Here is a 21004-nt window from a genome sequence, read left to right on the forward strand (position 1 = left end):
AATGTTTAATTATTGAATGGGAGGCAAACATTCTGCAGATGCCAAAGCAACAATAGGATTTAACCATGAATAATCAGCTATCACAATGGATCAAGGTGGGTTGATTGCAATTTTTCATTCTCAACTAACTATTCATCACACAACCTTTATTCTAAATCTGGGGAGGAGTCCAACATAAACATTTCAGAAATCAGGAAATATGAGGAGCACTGAATACATCAGAGTATTTAGCAGGTGCACCCTTAAGCTTCTTTTAAGTTGTTTCTATCCAGTCATTATCAACTTGTTACAGTTTAAAGGAACACATGGGAATGCCGTTGAAGGAGTGGAGTTCAACACTCACGGTTGTGGACAGTATTATCGGAGTATCTGTGCTGACTCTGCCCTCCTGCTATCAGCAGGCAAGTATTATTCATGTTAAATTGAAGCAGGTTAGCAGCCAGGTCCTTCCAAAGATTTCAGTTTCTTTGACTCAAACAAGCAAAGATGATGTGTTTAATTTCCAAAGTTCAAGGAAGTGATAATTCCTCTTTCGTTCTTGAGTATATTGTTAAATGCTTGGTGGCAAGTGTACATACCGCAGTACTTGCTTCACAACATTTTTGTCTAATATCTTTGTTTGCTGGTGAAATTTTTTGAGTGGTGGTAAGGTAAAAACAAGTGATGAAAACCAAATGTACTGCCGTTCGCAAATGAGATTTTCCAGAGCACTTTAAGTTCTTACTTTTACTTGGTTTATTTGCATCAGCCTAAACAGATGTATTACATGCACAACTTCTTGATGTTGCATCAATTTGCATAAACCTCTAAGAAATGCTGTTTGTGGAAACCCTTGAAATGAATAAAGACAGGCTCTGAGGATCAAAAAAAAAACAAGGTGGGGCAAATGGATTGGGTGGGAATGTAAGGAGATTTAACTAGAGGGAGGAGTTCACGTCAAACTTAAAATATGGTGTGTTGTCAAGGGATACTGCTGGTGTCTTTGGATCGCACATCTCTGAGTTTCCCTTCCAAAAGTCCACAATCAGCTCCTTGGTTTTGGTGACAGTGAGTGCGAGGTTGTTGTACATTATTCAACCAAGTCTTCAATTTCCCTCCAGTTTGCTGAATCATTGCCCATTTTTTTTATAGAGTCCACTAACAATTTGTAGATGGTGTGATTGTCATACCGAGCCACACATTCATAGGTGTTAAATGCATAGAGCAGGAGCCTAAGAACACAGCCCTGTGGTGCTCCAATGCTGGTGTAGATTGTCCAGGAGATGTTCTTGCCAATTGTCTTCTGAGGGTGAATAAATCCAGGATCCAATTACACAATGGGGTTTTAAGGCCCAGGCCTTGGAGTTTCCTATCAGTTTTGAGGTGATGATGGCACTGATTGCCAAACTGTGGTCAATACAGAGCATTCAGCCTTTGCTGTCCAGGTGTATAGCCAATGACGTGCTGTAGACCTGTTGCTGTGGTAGGCAAATTAGAATGGATCCATGTCACCACTCAGTCAGGAGGCGATATGCTGCAACAATAGCCTTTTGAAACATTCATCACTATGGATGTGAGTGCCACTGGTCAGTGGTCATTTAGACAGGTTACCACACTCTTCTTAGGCACAGGGATGATTGAGGCTTGTTTAAAAAAGGTGGGTACCATGTCCTGGCAGAGTGAGAGATTGAAGATATCCATCAATACATTGGCAAGTTGGTCAGCACATTTTCAGTATTGCGTCTGGATCAGATGCTTTTCATGGATTCACTCTCCGCAAGGCAATCTGCACATCAACCTCCAATACTGACAGTAAATGATCAACATGGGACTCGGGGGTGCATGGTTCTACTTCCTTGTTCTGGTAGACAAATTGGGTGTAGAAGGCATTGAGTTCATCTCGGAGTGAAACTTTGCTGTCTCCTACTGCTCTGCATTTGGTTTTGTTGTGGGTCATGTCATTTAGCTGTTGCCTCTGTCCATGTATATCCTTTGCTGTTTCCGTTCTTGTCCGGAATCTCCACTTCACCCTGGAGATGACTTTTCATAGGTCGTACTTGCCCCTTGAGTAGTGTTCTAGTTCTCTGGATTTAAATGCCTATGATCTGGTTCTCAGCAGGTTCTGGTTGTGGTAAACCCTGAATGATTTGGTGGGGACACATTAGTCCACAGACTGTCTGTAACGGCCCTGGTGTAATCATTCAAGTCCTCAGCTGAGTTCTTGAACACCACTTATTCCACCGACTTGAGTCAGTCCTGTAACAATTCTTCTGGCTGTCCTGATCTCTGAAGCCAGTCTTTTTAGGCTCTATCTACATGAAAGTAGAATGAGCACATCCAGCTGATCTCATTTGCCAAAATGTGTCTAGAGACAGAATGGTGGGCCTTCCATATCTTGGTGTAGCAGAGTGTGCTGGGACCTATGGCACAGCAGTTTACATGCTGGTGGTAATTGGGCAGGGTTTTCTTGAGACAGACCCAGTTAAAGTCGCTGACTATAATTTGTAGTGTGTCGGGGTGGGTGGCCTCTTGTTTACTTACAATACCATGCAGCTCTGCAAGTGCCTGATTGTAATCAGCATCAGGAAAGACATAAACTCTCGTGAGAATCACTAGCCCCAGCTGAGTTAACCCGGAAATATCATGGGTCAAATCGCATGGTGTGAAATGACATAACTGGGCAGGGCGACTAGATTTCAACTGAGCTCTGATACATGGAGGGAGGAAATGTCAGAGTCCAGCTGATTAACTCACCCATCACCTTTTGGTGGTGTAAAACAACAACCAGTCAAACCAGGCCACGCCAGAAGGTAAGTGTGAAAATTGACTATGCAAAAATTATGTTCTTTATGTATAAAACCAATTAAAAAAAAAAAAGTCTTAGCAATTTTATATTTGTCACACAGAGGATTTATATCAGAATAAAAATGAGATAATTTAACTTTAGACATAATTTTAAAGTTAAGGAAAGAATCCCTTTATGATATCATGCACTTTTATTTATGTATATATTTATAAAAAAAATCATGAAAAATAAATGATCGGTTCTGTTTATGGGATTAGAGGCAAACTTTGTCTGCCTCCAGTTCCTACATTTTTATATCATTAAGTGTGAATCATTGTTTATCATTCATTAATGTTCTGAATTTTCATTGACCAGAGTGAGAATGATTTTCACAAGATAATAATGCTGTAAAATTAACATTTAAGCCTTCTGTTTGTATACTATTTCCCTAGTGTGGGGTAATCCTGGGCTCCTCCCTGCTAATCTGCTACTCCTGGTTGACCTACAGCTCCAGCCTGATGCTAATTAAAGTGGCAATATTATCTAATCGCAAAACGTACTTTGGCCTTGGTGAGTTCTCGCAATAGAAAAAAAAACATCCTGTATGTTACCACAAGCGAGGATTATTATAAATAGTGCATATTGGCTCTAGTTTGAATCTTATCTGTGCAGCCATTCATTTCAAATTAATTCCACTATTGGCACCAACTTTCTGCAGAGGGCATTGTTTTTTATTTGAATTAAAAAAAAATTTCAACCATGTAATTTTACAGATTATAAAAACAGTATTTAAACAATTAAAATACAATAATTGTTATTTAACTCCTCCCCAACCCCTCCTATACCCCCCTCCAATTGTAATGCAATATAGTAATTATATGATGTAAATAATTAAGAATACAGAAAAGAAAGATTGAAATAAGAAAATAAAGCATTGTTCTGGATTGTACTGAGGATAGGTTTGCATACAATGCTCATATGTGTGTCACCTTTAGGGAAGAAGATTTATGTATTACTGAGGAAGCTGAAAGAACATTTCTTACATATTTATTCCTAACTTTTGCATATGCATATACTGGCTCCAAATCTGCATAAAAATGAATATTTATTTCTTTAATGATGTTATTTTCTCCCCTTCTGCATTTCTGAATACCATCTCTCCAGACCTAAATACATATCTGATTTCCAGGTTACTGCAATACACTTTCTTGCCACTGCTAAAGCAATTTTAACAAATTTAACTTGATGAAGTAATACATTTAATGTAGGTCTAGTTCCTTCAATGTTCCCCAATTAAAATAAATCTGGATTTTGTGGGAAAACAGTGCCAACAATTTGCTTCAAAATTTTTCCCAAATCCTCCCAGAAAGTTCTAACTTTAGAACATGACCAAGTAGAGTGTAAGAAAGTACCAATTTCATCACACATTTAAAACATCAATCTGATAATTCCAATTTCATTTTGTGCAATTTTTGAGGGGTTAAGTATAGTTGATGTAGATAATTATATCGAACTAAGCTATATCTAACATTTATAATATTAGTCATACAATCATGATAAAGTTCTGCCCATCTTTCCTCCACTATCACAATATTCAGATCAACCTTCCCATTTCTGTCTTGATTTGTGAACTCCCTTTTTAATGGTGACTGCTTGTAATAAGTGATACATTACAGAGATAAATTTCTTAGTATAACGTTTCCTAATAAGGGCCTCCAACTCCTACATTTCTGGCAATAGCATAGTTGCACATAATTTTTCCCGTAAGTATCCTTTTAACTGTAAGTAGCAAAAAAGTGTATTTCGTGAAATTCCGTATTTGTTTCTTAATTGTTGAAATGACATCAATTGGCCTTGTTCAAAACAACCCTCTACAGTTTTGATCCCATTTTGGAACTAGATATGCATAAATAGGTTGTCTTTAGTAAAACATATAAGATTATTTTGAAACAAAGGCGCTTTAGGTGAAATACTACCTTCTGATCCAATTTCATTATTCAATGTTCCAAATATTAATCATAAACAAGGGTCCATTCCTCGGACCAGATATTAATTTCGAATTCCATTTATAAATAAATTCTTCTGCTAAATTCACTCCAATTTTATCCAGTTCTATTCTAACCCATACCTGTTTTCTCCATCCCTCAAATAAGGAGATTAAGAATCTCAATGGGCCACATGTTGATAATTCTTGAAATTGTGGAGTTGTAAATTTCTCAGTTCATATTTCCACGTTATTGTTTTATAGATAATCTAGACATTTTGCCTTTCCAAAGAAATTTTCTAATACGTTTATTTCTTGAAAAAAATCTGTGTTAACAATATTGGCAAAGTTTGGAAAAAGTTATTGTATCTGTGGAAATAATTTACTCTATCTACTAATGTTATCAGCAAGGTGACCCATTTTTAAAAATCCTTTAAGCAATGGTAAGGAGTTCAATTTATACAAATTATTTAAATCATTATCTACCCATATACCCAAATATTTAATCGCTTCTTTTGGCCATTTAAATGGAGGATTCCTTCAGCAGAGCATATAATCACCTTGAGCCATGACTTCCACTTTTGTCCCAATTTACCTTGTAACCTGAGATCTTACCATATTCTTCCAAGTTTAAAAGCAGTTTACATAAGGACAGGCAAGTAAATCAAGACATCATCCACTAAACTTACTTTGTGCTCCTCTTGACCAACCTTAAACCCCTTTACATCCGAATCACTCCTAATAATCTCAGTCAATAACTCTAGGGCTAAAATAAATGAAGCGGATGATAAGGGACAACCTTGTCTACTAGACCGCTTCAAAAAAAAGTTAGATATTAAGGCATTGCTTTGTGTTGTCATTGGAACAATCCTTTATCCTTTGTCAGAGAAGGTAGTTGAGGGCTACTTCTACACTGCCAAAAGAAACCTAATGTGACCAGGTCCTTGACCATGCAGCTTGGGAAATGAGTCCTCCAACAGGTAAGATTCCTTTAGGATTATATGCTAAGCCCTAGGTTTTAACCCACTCTACTACTGAGGATCTACTGGAAACCCCTTTACCAGATCATAGCTAAATCACATTATGTTACTGACTCACATGCCCAGATTTATTTCTAAAGTCACAATCCTTGTGCTCCTACCATCCCCAGTGAATTTTCCAAAATCACCTTTGAATCCTGATCTCCCCACCCAAACACTTGGTCCCCACCTCGACGAACTCACTCAGTCATGCCTGCTGCACATCTACCGCCATCTTCAAAGATCCATGGGCCCTCATCTGCTATTTTATGCCACTAGCTTTGAATTAAATTTTGAAAAATATTACAGGCCATTCTAACCCGCGAACACATGCCACTCAAATACCCCACCCTTACCATTTGACTGGTGGGAGGAAAGCGGAGAACCTGGCGGTAACCTATGTAGACAGAGGGAGAATGTACAAACTCCTTCCGGACAGCACCAGATTCAAACTGGTGTAATAGTGTGCTAACCACTATTCTAACCTTACCTCCAAGATTAGAATAACATTGCATAGACAATCCATGGCATATGTGTTAGGAATCTTTAGCTTAATATGCCTTTTGATGGTTGTACCCGAGAAATTAGCGCATAATCATGTAAATTTGCCCCATGGAAAGAGTGGTAGGCAATTAGTACATTCTCCGAAAAATGTCAGTTGATGCTGAAACAATGTTTAATTGTAGTTTTGAGATTGCCACATGAATTTAAAGATGTTTCTCAGTTAATTCTGTTAATCATCTCTCAATAGTAGCAGCTGTTCACTGTGAAATTTGGATCCATTAACTTCAATGGAACCAAAATTTGAAAGCAGAGTTGATTGCACAGCCACTACTTAAGATAAACGATAATGAATGCAAGAAATATTAAACAGCATGCTATTTGGATCCTCATCCCTGCTATAACCTTTAATAAGATCGTGGCTGATTATTTACCTCAATTAGCCTCAACCATCCTGGGACAAATACTACGGGGTTAGATCACAGATCAGTCGTGATTTCACTCCTTATGGATCACACTCATGGAATTAAATGGTGAACTCCTGTTTCTTTTGTCCCTTCTCTGTGTTCAGGGAACCCATCCAAGTTTGCATCAAACCTTTAAAACCGAAGCCAAACAAGACCCTGAAAAGGTGGGAACACCAGAAAATTTAAATTTGAATTAGACATGCAACACGGTAGCAGGTCCTTCCGGCCCGTGCTGCCCAGATATGCCCAATTGACCTTCAACCTCCGGTATGCTTTGAACGGTGGGAGGAAAACCGGAGCCCCTGGGAAAACCCCACACAGACACAGGGAGAATGTACAAGCTCCTTACAGACAGTGTGGGATTCGAACCCTGGTCACTGGCACTGTAACTGCATTGCGCTAACCACTGCACTAACTGCTGCCCTCTACTCTTACCATGCCTCCCAGAGCATGGAATGGAAATATTACTGTGTTTTAATACTAGTGGATGTTATGTACCCAACAAGCTTTAACCATGCTTCAATAGTTGTACCATCTGGAATGTCCTCATTAATTAAACCATTTCCCTGCTTGGTCCAAAAAGCAGCATGTATCCTCTGAAAACTGGTGGAATTTTCTCTCTTTATTTCTCCTTCCTCAAAGAGATGACACACATGAATATTTTTAATTAACACTGACCAAAATTACGACTTCTATTTTAGCTCAAGTTTCGTATGGAATACCAGGAAAATTAATTGTTGAAATAAGGTAAGCAGCCCTCAGAATATTGGTCTCTCTTGCTCGAAGGGTGAGGATCCCTTTTAAGTTTAAAGTTTCTGCACTAAAGATGCTATCAGATTCACCCTTTGGAAAGGACGATACAACAATGTATTTGGAGTGTCGAGGTTGCAGCACATTTTCTCTCCCTCCATGGCCTGCTTTACATCGTAGTAAAACTCGAGATGGAAACTGCCATGTACATTGAAGCTTCAGCTCATTACCTTTGCATTAAAGCTGTATTCCCTGGAGTAGAATTTGATTTTGTGCAAAAGTGTAAAACATGTGTAAGAGGTAATTGAAGACCACAAAAATAAAGCCCAGGAGGGATGTAAACCAGGCTGCTGACTCCCTATTATCCGCTTTATACCTTCACATCATGTGAACCTCTTTCGCCCTCTCCCATATACTTGCAAATCTTTATTGACAACTATAAGCCCTCAACCTTCAACCTGTACTGAGAAATCTACTAGTCAATTCTAATTTCAATCAATAATATATCCATTTAAAATATTTTTCAGGGCCAAAATCTGCAAAAATATTGGGAATAACATGGAATCTCATACTTCCTATTGTCCATTTAGTATTCTTTCCCTGCTAAACTTTGTAGTTCCCTTAGGGTCTTGTCTCACTCTCCTCTCTTTATTCTACCATTGTTTTCGGAGCATTTCACCAGGAGAAGCCAACACATTTGAGCATTCCCAATCAATTTCACTTAATTTCCACCTCTCTATTCTCATTTGGGACTCTCCTTCACCCTAATCTTAACTTGAACCCACCCTTTTGCTCCTATTATCTAATGCTCTGTCATTTTATTTTTCTATTGTGCCACTCTAAAGTACATTGGGACCCTTTATTTACATTAGAGCAAATTGCTGTTTTGTGTGTTTTCAATACTGCCGACATTTTCGTTCTCATTTATTTGTGAAAGACATGGAGCCATTTCAATTTCCCTCACGCTGTCTGTTTTCATGGAAGGAAGACTGTTTTCCCAAAATCTTTGGGATAAAGTGTATATACAGTATAATTCCATAATATCTTCCATAATATCCCATCTCTGCTTTCAGACAATGAGGCACTCTGGGAATGCCATTCCTCCCGTAAAGTGGAATGTGCAGCGCATGTTGCCAAAATCACCAGTGAAACGTGTGTCCAGAAAATCCATTTTTAAGCATGCCACACGGGATAATATGATCCTGGACACCAGGAAGAATTGCCCTCTGTGAAACACATAGACAGCGGATGCTGGAATCTTGAGAGAATAAAGAATTGCTGGAGGAGCTCAGGAGGACATGCAGCGTCCATGGGAAGTATGTTTTGGGCCTGAGTCCTTCGGCCGAAACATTAGTTAACCTTTTACTTCCTGTGGTTGCCAAGTGACCTGCTGAGTTCCTCCAGCAGATTTGTGTATTGTACTCACCCCCAGTAATTGTAGGTTTTCTTGTTTGACTCCAGTCAACGTTTCAGACCAGGTGTCTTCTGATGTATAAAGAGGGAAAGAAGCAGGGGAAGGGCCAATAAGTGACAGGGAATTGGGCAGATCAAGGCGAATCCTGCGCTTCTACAAACTATTACTAGATGAGATATTTTCTGACAATCTAAGAAAATGAAGGTGATCATGGCTTTTCTCCTTGCTCCTTCAACATTGCGAAATACAATTAACCTGCTTGATGTGCAGAGTGTATTTTGAACCCTTAACTTTCTACGGTGAGAAGAGTGCTTCATCATTGCACCACAACAGAGGAAGTGGGAGAAGATTTAAAATATCAAAGTCTAACACCATTAACCTGTTGCTTTTGCACAACAAAAGAATCTAAGAACTTCTTTTGTATCCTCAGTAAATATGATTGTACTTGATCAAGTGTGGTAATCTTCTTTATTTCATTTCAATAACGTGGAATGCTGATTTTCCAGTATGATCGGCCTTTTGCTGGGAACCTGCACTGTTTTCTTCACTGCCTTGGAAGGTTTGGTAGCTCGCCTCTTCATGATGTTGACTGGATCCTCAGTAAGTTCAAGATAACTTTTAGGAAAACAGAATACTTGCGCACCGCTTGAGTTCATTTATTTACTTCTTCTCATTCCCTTCTCTACAGTATTCTCCCAGCAATATCTTTGCTTAAGCAATCGCGATGTTTAAAAAATTTTAAATGTAGACATACAGCATGGTAACAGGCCCTTTCAATTCATAAGCCTGTGCCCCCCCCTCCATACACCAATTAACTTACCACCCCCATATCTTTTGAACAGAGGGAGGAATCTAGAGCATCCAGAAGAATCCCACGCAGACTTGGGGAGAATGTACAAACTCCTTACGGAGTTCCAGCTGGCGCTGGAATACTATTGCACTAACCATTACACTAACCATGTTCTGGTAGCATGTCGAGTGGTTCATTGGATCATTGATGATAAGTGCAAATGGGTCAAACAGATAACAACCAAGGTTCATTCTCCATTCATCGGAGAGACCGGGCACAGACTGGGCGATTGCTTTGTTGAGGACCTCAGCTCTAGCAATAGTGTGGATCTCCCAGTGCCAACCCCCCCCATCCCCATTTCAATTCCCCATCCCATTCCCTTGCTGACGTCTGTCCATGGTCTCATGCACTGCCAAACTGAGACCACCCGCAAATTGAAGGAACAAGACCTCATCTTCCAACTGGGCATCCTCCAACCAGATGGCATTAATATTGACTTCTCTGGCTTTCATTAAATACCCCCTCCTTTACTTCTTCTCCCCCCCCCCCCATTGCCTCCCCCCAGTTCAGTCTCTCTCCCTTTTCCCTGTCTCCTTTTAAATAGACATAATACATTCTCACCTCTCCCCTTATCATATACATTAACACCTTTTGTTGGTCTGGACTCCTCCCCAAACCAGCACTGACTGTATTCTGAGATTTCCTGCCTTTTGCTCAATCTGCTTATTCCTTGAAGACCCTCAAACCCAAAACATCAGCAATATCTTTATCTCCAATGGACTCTGAAAGACTGGCTGTGTTCCTCCAGCATTTCAGTGTGTTTTTACAATAATAGTGTCTGCAAACTTTCTGCATAGCTGCTTCTGAGATGTCCTCATTTCACCTGAATCGTTGCTTCTCCTTCTGCCACCATTCACAGAGCTCTTGACCGACCACATGTCATTGATTTCCTGCAACTCTGATTTCCGAGTGGGATTCCCTGTCCTCTACACATCAGGAGCCTTCACATTCTCCGGTTGGTGCTTTGCAATTTCCACCACTAACAATGAGATTCCACCACTGGACACCCATTTCCTCCTCTCTCAGCCTCCTAAAGGGACCGCACTATCCCTGCTCTCCCCTTTCACTTCCACAAACCGCTCCCCCCCCCCCCCGCATTTTTTTATGGTTCTTTTCCCCATAATGCCAGGTGAGGCCACACCTGCTTGTCCTTTCTCATCATCTAGGGACCCAAACGGCCCCTCTCTCGGAGGTGAATCTAGGTGATTCACTTGCATTTCTTCCATCTGAGTGTACTGAGCAGCTTATCCCCACAGTCTCACCCTATCAGATATTCTATTTGTTCTATCCACTCCATCCTCTTTCTAATATAAAACTCACTTGTTTTCTCTCTCCTTCAATTCTGATGATGGTTCTTCAACCTGAAACGTTAGATCTATTTATCTGCCTGACCAGTTGAAATCAACCAGGAAACTTAGCCCTTCCTCAAAATAATGTGTTCTATTACAACTGAGAGTGCACATTGGATGGAGCTCTGTTTAATGCAGCATTCATAACGGCGTTAAACCAAGCAAAATTGGATTGGTTCGCACCTGTAAGGTACCAAAGAAACAGGATATTTTGAATTATAAAAAAGTGATGGCATGAAAGAAGTGTTTAACTATACTGGTTAACCAACTCCTTTGCACTTTCTGACAGATTACAAAGTGGCACCCAGTTTTATTGTTCTCTATCATCACCGCAGTATCGGTTCTCCCGCTGAGCTTGCAGAAAAAGGTGTCAAATTCAGCCTGGCAGTCGTTGTCCTCCATCGCGTTTTGCATTCTTCTAATGTCTGTGGTGAGTATTGAGAATTGTGAGCAGAATGGGAATTAGTCTGGAAAACTAGAAGTGATAGCTGGTTGGATAGGCTGCTTCTGTTTATAATCATTGTCCATTACAAAGAAAGAGTGTACTGGAAAGTATGGTGCCGATTCTGAGCCTGATTGCGCGATTGGATGGTAAGAGTATTTTTTTTCTCTGCCCTCTTATGAAGACTTTATTGGTGTATGGTTCCATGAAACTCGCCACCGTTTGATCATACTGTGGAAATTGGTTCTTGTGCATAAGCTTGTTTGATTTGTAGATTACTCGGGGGGGGAAATTTTCACAAAGACTTTCTTAATAGTGATCTCACTACGAGAACTCGCAGTGAGGGTCCTCGACAATAAGGAACTTGGATGATGAGGATGGTGAAATCCTCCACGATGCAGCACTCATAGGTTCCATGATGATAGGTAGATTCACGATGTTTGAAAGGAACATAAAGTGGATCTCTTAAAGGGAGATCCTATTTAATTAATTGCATGCATGTTCGTTGGAAATGCCAGTGGAGGAAAATTCACTGGGATCTTTTCTTTCCACTCACAATTCTGCAGTATTCTCCCCGCAATTTCACCTTAAATAAGTTGCTGCCTTCACCACAGCATATTTGCTTGCAATCCCCATGCCATAGTTGCTCTGTGATAAGTAAGAGATTGCTTCAGGTGGAATGTGAGTGGAAAGAAAAGTTTGGAAACCACTGTTTTAATCGTATCTAATTGACTCGTTATGTGCACGGTTTTATGTCTCTAGAGGAAATGGGCCATTTTTTTTCTCAAGCTAAATATTTCAGTAACAATTGGGTCGAGAGCAGTGGTTCTCAACCATCCCTTGCCACTCACATCCCACCTGAAGCAATCCCTTATTAATCACAGAGCACTTATGGCACAGAAATTACTCAAGGTGGAGTTTGGGGAGCAGTTTGAAAACCACTGAGCTAGATTGATTTACGGGTACAGTTATTCCCAGACTTACCACCCTTGCAATTTATGGCCATCTGCACATATGACCACATTTTTTTAAAATAAAGAAAAAATATAAAAATTACGTGTTTACAGGCGAAAGTCTGGCCTACCTATGGAAAAAATGCCTCTCGTGAGAGTTTGGCAGTGATGGCCATCCTCTCGCGAGAGATGCCTGGTGGCCAACCTCACGCAAGTGTTGACCTTGGTGGCCATCACGTTGTATTTGATGTATGATAATACGGATAAAATGCATTTCTGACACACGCTCATTTCAAGATACGACCAGTCGGTCAGAACAGAACACGGACGTGAGTTGAGGAATACCTATAATTGAAAAGATATTTTTCTCCCTCGCTGACATGTCTGCAAAGCTTCTCTGGCCCCAAAATATAGTGCACTCGTTGTTGTCCTAGCAGACCTTCAGCACAACCAGGAGCAGGAGGAAGGAAGCTGAACACGTCCAGTAGAGTCAGAAGAATGAGGGAGATGTATGTAAGGTAAGAGTGCCTACCTTAGCACCCACCCCAAAGTCTCCCACCTTCATCAATCTGAAGAGCAATAGTAAAGATGTTCAAAGCCAGAAGTGCTAGAGATCTGCTACATGGCTTGGCCATGTACACATGCTTAGACTTCTCTGCTTTTAGAAGGGAGAGTACAACGCCATTATTGTGCTCTCAAAACATTCAGAGTCCCTGGGGGTGTGGCCAAGCGAAGGATCTCGACAGACGTGTCTTGGATGAACTTTCCATGAAGAATATTAAAAGACGGTTTAAAATTAAGAATTTTTTCACTGTGAATGAGCAAAATTAAAAATAGGAAGCCAAGACAACAAAAGACAAAATCAGAAGAGAAATTGACTCAGCTAGGAATGTTGAGTGAATGCTTGAAGAATGGTCTTGGGACTGGCTGAACCTGGCAGTGCCGTGGAAGATTGGATCCAGAAGACCTGACGATCAGTGACCATGGCCAGTCCTGGTAAGATTTTAGAGTTACTGGGACAGGGAAGCAGTTTTTGGAGCAGCATTTCATTACTCCAAGCAACACAATGGCCTTCTCAAAATCGATGGCCGAAAGGTGTTATTCTTTCAAGGCTTTAGCCCAACTTTGAGTAAGCAAAGGAGAGTTTGATGATGTAAAAAGGCAACAGTGGTCAAAGAATGTAAAATGCTCGATATATCCTGTGACTCTGAGGGCCGAAGTAACAGATGGCAATTTATCAAGACTAAAGAAATGGAAGAATTTCTGCAAAAATTATGAAAAGATTAAAGGTATTAAACAAGAAGCTTAAGAAAGTTCACAATGGGACCAAGTAAAAAGTGTATTTTTCAAATGGTCTTGTATTTATTGTTGAACATTATTGAAATTTGCACAGAGAGCTTGAGAAAGAGTGAGAACTTGGTAAAAATAGTAGCAGGATGGAGACTCCAGACTAAGGGCGATATGGTGCTGGGAGAAGGGCAATTTTCCAAGATGGCGCTAAAGGGAGGGGTTCAGTAGTAGTAGTAGAAGATATATCGATTGACCGAGCCAGAAGGTTTGTAATGCCACGTTGTAAAATTTATGCAGAATCCTCAATGTTTATGAATATTTATGCTCCAAATTATGACGATGAAGCCTTTTTGAAGTATATATTTTTAAAAGCAGCACAGGGTAGACAAAATATATTGGGTAATTTTATTAAAATAAGTAACAAATTAACTAAATTCCATATTTCTTTAGTCAAAGTATTTTTAGCAGTGGCTAAGGTGTGTATTGCAATGACTTGGAAGTCGGACTTACTCATAGTACGATGGACTGCAGAGATGAATATAGACCCAATGTGGCACTGTAGACCCAAGGAGAAAATTACATATGATCTAAAAAAACAAAAATGACACTTGGTCAAGATAAGGCACCCATATTTCGACCATTTGGGGGTCCAATTATAATAATTATGTAGATTCTTGAAAGATTTTTTTTATGGATAGTATGAGCTCCGACAGTGTATGGTTTTATATTTTGTAGGAAGGGGGAGGGAGGTTTTTGTTTGTTTTTGTACAAAATGTTTAATATATTGTGAAATTGAAGATTTTACTATGTAAATTTACTTAAAGAATGAAAAATAAAATATATCAAAACCCATATTTCAAATATGGAGTCCACTTTTTAACAAAAAAAGGAATAATTATGCCGGAAATTATGTCATCTTCTCTAAATAAATACATGATTTTAGTTCATTATGCCATCTTTGTGTACTCAATTTGACATCATTCTTCCACGTAACAGCAATACATTTTCAGCTAACACCAAACGAATAAATGCAATATGAAATTTATCCAGTAATAAACCAGTTATTAATGTTTCAGTATAATCCATTTTAAAAAAGTAATTGATCTAATGTTAAAGCAATCTAAAATAAATCTTCCAAAAACTTCATAATTTTTTTCCCCAAAAAGGTTTAACTTTTTCACAAGTCCATATTGAATGTAAGAAAGTTCCTGGGATGCGAGACATTTGAAGTCAAACAGAAATGCAATGCTCAGCAAATATGGCAGCCATATGTGGAGTGAGAAACAGTAATATTTCAGGTTGATTCTCCACGTTTGCTGCCTGACTGTTGAATATTTTCTACCAACAGCTGGTTACACTTTTTGCCCAGTGCCCACCTTGTCCATCGAGATCTCATGGTCAGCACTGGAGAAACAGGGATGTCTGTTCCAATCACCTTAAGCTGCACAATGATTTTCAACAGTGACTAAAACTCGTAGTCACCTTTCCCTTTAAAAGGCACAGGTATAATGTATACCTATGCAATTTAGTTTCACGTCTTGCATGGGATTCCTGATATTATTCTTGTTTACTGTGTGTTAATGCAAAAATGATCGATATTAATGAGGTGAACACGTAGCTGCATGTTAACAGCAGGAGTGGGTCAGGTGACCCCTCAGATGGGCAGGATCATGGTTGCTCAGACTGAAAAGATTGCCGCAATCCCACCTATTTACGGTAATCTTCGACGGTATCTATCAAATTTTGTCTTAAAAGCTCCACTTCCACCATGCTCAAGAAAGGGATTTCCAAAGACTATCGACCCCACTTGGGGAAAAATAACTCTGCTCTGGATTAAATGTATTAATCGTGATTTTTGTGCAGCCGCTCTTTGTTCTAAATTCTTACACAAGTGGAAGCATTATCTCGGCATTCACCCAGTAAGTATTCCCTTGGATCTTATTGCTTCAAACAAGTCTCCTCTCATTCTTCTAAACTCCAGCAGATACAAGCCCAACCCATTCAGTCTTTCCTCATTATACAACCCATCCTTCTAAAATAAAGAGATAATCTAACCCAGACATTGTTTCATCGATGCTCTGTAGAATAACATAACCTTCTTGGTTTCTTCTTTCTTTGGCTTGGCTTCGCGGACGAAGATTTATGGAGGGGGTAAAAAGTCCACGTCAGCTGCAGGCTCGTTTGTGGCTGACAAGTCCGATGCGGGACAGGCAGACACGATTGCAGCGGTTGCAGGGGAAAATTGGTTGGTTGGGGTTGGGTGTTGGGTTTTTCCTCCTTTGCCTTTTGTCAGTGAGGTAGGCTCTGCGGTCTTCTTCAAAGGAGGTTGCTGCCCGCCAAACTGTGAGGCGCCAAGATGCACGGTTTGAGGCGTTATCAGCCCACTGGCGGTGGTCAATGTGGCAGGCACCAAGAGATTTCTTTAGGCAGTCCTTGTACCTTTTCTTTGGTGCACCTCTGTCACGGTGGCCAGTGGAGAGCTCGCCATATAACACGATCTTGGGAAGGCGATGGTCCTCCATTCTGGAGACGTGACCCAACCAGCGCAGCTGGATCTTCAGCAGCGTGGACTCGATGCTGTCGGCCTCTGCCATCTCGAGTACTTCGACGTTAGGGATGTAAGCGCTCCAATGGATGTTGAGGATGGAGCGGAGACAACGCTGGTGGAAGCGTTCTAGGAGCCGTAGGTGGTGCCGGTAGAGGACCCATGATTCGGAGCCGAACAGGAGTGTGGGTATGACAACGGCTCTGTATACGCTTATCTTCGTGAGGTTTTTCAGTTGGTTGTTTTTCCAGACTCTTTTGTGTAGTCTTCCAAAGGCGCTATTTGCCTTGGCGAGTCTGTTGTCTATCTCATTGTCTATCTTCTTGGTTTAATACAGTATCAGCTGCCCTTATTCTTTGCTGAATTTACTCCTTTTAGGGCTTTCCAAGATTTTGTGATCTGTCTGGTGGTGAAATCCCCCAGCTCCTCTGTTCAAGGCTTTGCCAGCAAGTGTTTTCTTGAACAATTCATTTACTAAGCCATTGAATTTCCAGGTTTCTCATTTCAACTGAAGCTAACAAGACAAAGACAGGATAAATTAAGATGGGGAAAAAGATTAAATCTGTCATCCATCTCTGAAAACTAACTTCATTCATTAAAAATATTGTGTTATCCTTATCAGCAAATAATGCAGAAAATAATGCAAACCATCAAAAAATTATTAGTATCTGAATTTAAAGAGATTAGAAGTTTTTATTCATTAATCTGAGTATTAGAATAAGAATCAGAATTTATTCTTATGAACACACGTCATGAAATTTGTCGTTTTCTGGGAGCATTACAGGTGCAACAATTGCTATAAATTACATTGTGTCAAATAAAGAAATTAGTGTTAAATTACCATTTATAGTTCTGTGGCTCAGAACAAGCCAATCAAATTCAATGTTTATTCAGACTATCATGTCAGAATTGTGATGCCTCTTTTATTATGATAAAGAAACTTGGGTTCTTTTTAAACAACTAGATTTATCAACTAAGCAAACAGCACTAAGAACAGAACACACTCAGGCATTGGAAGCATCCATCTTGAATCTACCCAAGGTGCATCAGCATTCTCAAGATGCCACTCCATCTCTGTCTCCTCCTGGTGGTAGCACTCTCTCCCTTCCCTTGAGATGTTTAATCTAACATGACACATCAATTCTTCCAAGTTAAAGTTTAACACAAACATAAGCAGCACAAACTTTTAAGAGAGCATTTCTTTTTCTTTTAGAGATTCAGTCTGTCAGGTGCTTTGACAACTCGCGTGGATCTTCTTGGCACAAGTGCTTGTGTCAGCTCTGCTGGTCCACTACTGTCTGGCACTTGTAGTGTTTCCCCTGTTTCTGTGCAAGCTGAATCTTCTGCATCTGTCTGTTTCTGCAGTATCGCTTCTTTGATTCTTCCTCAGTATTTGACCATCCTCGGTTCTGACAGTGTAGGATCTTCAATTTGCTGCCTCCAGAACAGTGGCCTTTTTGTCCCAAGTGTTGGAACCTCTGAGTCTCTATGTGTCATGTTGTGCCAGTGGCCCTAAGTTTCTCACTGACTTGACATAGTTCGGCTTTTGTCTCCCTTGCATAAGCTTTTGTTTCCATTCGACATCTTCGACATCTCTGTTCTTGTTTGGGTCTGCAGAGTCGGGAAGTGTGGTGCGCAGTCTATACCCCATCAGAAGCTCAGCGGGTGACATGCCATGTTCAAGTGGTGAAATTCTGTAGATCAGTAGAGCTAGATATGGATCTGAGCCACTGTCCAGTGCTTTCTTGGGCAATTATTGAACTATGTGAACGCCTTTCTTTGCTTTGCCATTTGACTGTAGATGCAGCAAACAGTCACATGTCAGAAATCATACTCTTCTGCAAAGTTCTGGAATTCTCTATAACTGTAGCATGATCCATTGCCACTGCAGACAATTTGAGGAATTCCATGTTTTGCAAAGATCAATTTCATATATTGGATATGCTGGGAAGCAGTGCAATCTCTGGAGCGTTTGATAGATAATCAATAACCAGCAAGTAGAACAGATCAGTCCCACCTTTCTGCCATGGTGCTGATGGTACATCAGCTATTATCATGGGTTGCTTTGTGTGATGTTTCAAACAGGTCCCACAGCTTGAAACCATCCTGTCATTATTAGCATTTATTCCTGGCCAATAAACAGTGGTTCTGGCCCTTCTCTTGCATTTTTCCATTCCCCTTGTGCACCCTTTTCAGCATCTCTTGTTGCAGTGATTGAGGAATGACAATTCTGCTCTGAGTAGAAGACCATTGACAACATTTAGCTCAGCTCTGAAGTTGTAGTATGACTAACATTCACCTCTCGGCCATCCTCCATTCAGATTCTTGATGAGCTTCTGTAGAACTGTGTCCTTTTCTGTTTCAGCTGTGAGCTGCTTGGATTTCATGTCAGATATGGGAAGAGTTTCAGTGATCAGATTCATGTGGATATTCACATCTGTCTCTGTGGAACTCTCATTGTGTGCTTCACTCTGCATCATTGCCCTGGATAACGCATCAGCTAACACAATAAGTTTCCCTGCTGTGTACACAAATTGAAAGTCACAATGTTGTAGCTTCATTATCAGGTCTTTGGATTTGCAGTAACATTTCACTTTGATTTTTCTTGATTATCACTTTTAATGGCTTGTCCTCCATCTCTGTCACAAATGTTGGTAGACCATACACATAACTGTGGAATTTCTCAAGTCCATAGACCAGACCTAGACACTCTTCCTCTATCTGTCCTTGATACATTTGCTAATGGCCTCCAACCTTCTCCCATAGCCTGAAGTAGTATGGCACCTATTCCATCTTTTGAAGCATCTATGGATATTTTTGTCTTTCTGGATGCATCAAAGAACATCAAAAGTACTGGTTCTGTAGTTAGAATGGTCTTCAGTCATCCCCATTCTTCCTCGTGGTTGTTTTGTCCACTTGAATTCACGTTTGTTCTGCAACAATTTCCTTTGGTACATTGTTTTGGAAGACAGTTTGGTATGAATTTACCAATGAAATTGATCATTCCTAGCACTCTCAAAATGCTTTTTTTTTGTCAGTGGCATCCCTAAAATTGCTTTCACCTTGCTCTTGTCTGGCTCCACACTTGCCTCTGACAGTTTATCTCCCAGAAAGGTGATTTCCTTCACAACAATCTGTTTAACTTTAATCCATACTTCTGTATGTGTTGTAGCATTTTGTTGTTCTTGTGTGGATCCCGATAGGATCATGAATACGTGTTTCCCATTTATACTTTCTATGATGTGCTCCAGGGCTGAGGAAATTCCAAAAGGCATCCTCAGATGGGAGAATCAGCCAAACAGTATATTAAATGTGTTTAAAACCTCTAGAGCTTTAGATCCCACTACGGTAAGTAGCATTGCAATCTTCTGTGTAGCAATCTTCTGGCTATCAATTCCAATTGCTGGCATGTACAGCATAAATTAGCCTTAACTCTGGTCGACATTTTCAGTCCATTTTACTGCATCAGGAGTTTTTAGACTCGCTATATTTTTCTCTATATTTTCTCTGCTGATGTTGGCTGTTACTCACTATGCACACTCCTGGTGTTTCTTTCACTCCTGTACACAGCAGCACAATCCTGGTGTTTCTGCCACTCCTGGTCACAGCAGCACACTCCTGGTGTTTCTGCCACTCCTGAGACCATGTAATGTTTCTTTTATTACAATAAAGAAACTTGGGTTCTTTTTAAACCACTGGATTTATTAACTAAACAAACAGCACTAAGAACAGAACACACACATACAGGTCCTTGTGTAGAGGCATCCATCTTGAAGCCAGGTGACCACACATCTTGCAATAAGGAAGATATTTTAGTTTTGCAATTGTTATATTCCCTTTCTGGTCTCTTTAGGCAGGACTTGGTTTCCTTGGATAAAAGAGAGACAGAGTCAGTGATTGGGGTATAAATGAAGGCTCATGCTGAGGCAGAGAAAATGATAAAAAGGCTACTCAGATGTCTGTCCATGGTCTCAGACATTCAAAAATTCTGTTTTTGCATGGATGTGTGCTGTACGTAAATGCCACAGATGTGCAGTGGCAACAAGTGACAATGTGGGAGTTGCAGAAATGTAAGAAAAATACAACTCCGATTATCCAAAATGGTCGGGGTAGGGCTTATTTCAGATTAATGATATTTTCGGATAACTGGTCATTCTTTTAAAAACCGCTCAGTAGCAACAGGAAATCACTTGTAACAGTGTTTAGACAACAGGGGAAGGCTTTTTAAGCCTGAAATAATGTTTAATCCTCACTTAAAAAAAAACAACCTGAGCAAAATAATATTTTTTTAAATTAAAACTTTTTCAATCCTTGACATTAGTTCAGCTCTGGGGGAAAAAAAAATTCTGATAGCTGAGGATTCCTGATTGTTTCAGATATCTTCATTTATCCAAAACTTTTCAGAGGGAAAATGACATCATTTCAGCTTTGAAAATTTTTGGAATAATGAGGATTTCTGATTTTCTGAAATCCTCAATTATCCAAAAAAAAGTTTGGCACCGAAAAGACGTCACTTCTAAAAAAAATTCAGATAATTGGAGTTGTACTTTGATTTTTTTTGTACTTTGTATTTATATGAAAAAATGTTTCACTAATAAACTATCAAATTTTTCCTTTTTATTCTCCTTAAATTTGAATTTTAAATGCCTGAGAATCTGGAAAATCAAAAGATCTGG

The 21004-nt window shown here is 39.9% G+C and overlaps 1 protein-coding gene across 7 annotated transcripts in view; it reads left to right on the plus strand.

Moving 5' to 3' along the window:
- The first annotated feature begins 200 nt into the window (after positions 1 to 200).
- The window catches only part of LOC138747596 (putative sodium-coupled neutral amino acid transporter 10), a 49908-nt gene continuing 29104 nt past the window's right edge, over positions 201 to 21004 (plus strand). For 4 of the 7 annotated variants that reach the window (XM_069906967.1, XM_069906965.1, XM_069906966.1 and 1 more), the window contains exons 1-5: positions 201 to 401; positions 3217 to 3334; positions 7437 to 7482; positions 9406 to 9499; positions 11388 to 11528. In XM_069906967.1, coding sequence (XP_069763068.1) covers positions 306 to 401; positions 3217 to 3334; positions 7437 to 7482; positions 9406 to 9499; positions 11388 to 11528 — 495 coding nt within the window. In that variant the 5' untranslated portion in view covers positions 201 to 305. Of the gene's footprint in view, positions 402 to 3216; positions 3335 to 5634; positions 5729 to 7436; positions 7483 to 9405; positions 9500 to 11387; positions 11529 to 21004 lie in introns of those variants that run through there. The other 3 variants (XM_069906970.1, XM_069906969.1, XM_069906971.1) reach the window with 3 other exon arrangements.

This window comes from Narcine bancroftii, chromosome 12 (genome assembly GCF_036971445.1).
Source record: "Narcine bancroftii isolate sNarBan1 chromosome 12, sNarBan1.hap1, whole genome shotgun sequence".
In the NCBI taxonomy this organism is placed as follows: domain Eukaryota; kingdom Metazoa; phylum Chordata; class Chondrichthyes; order Torpediniformes; family Narcinidae; genus Narcine; species Narcine bancroftii.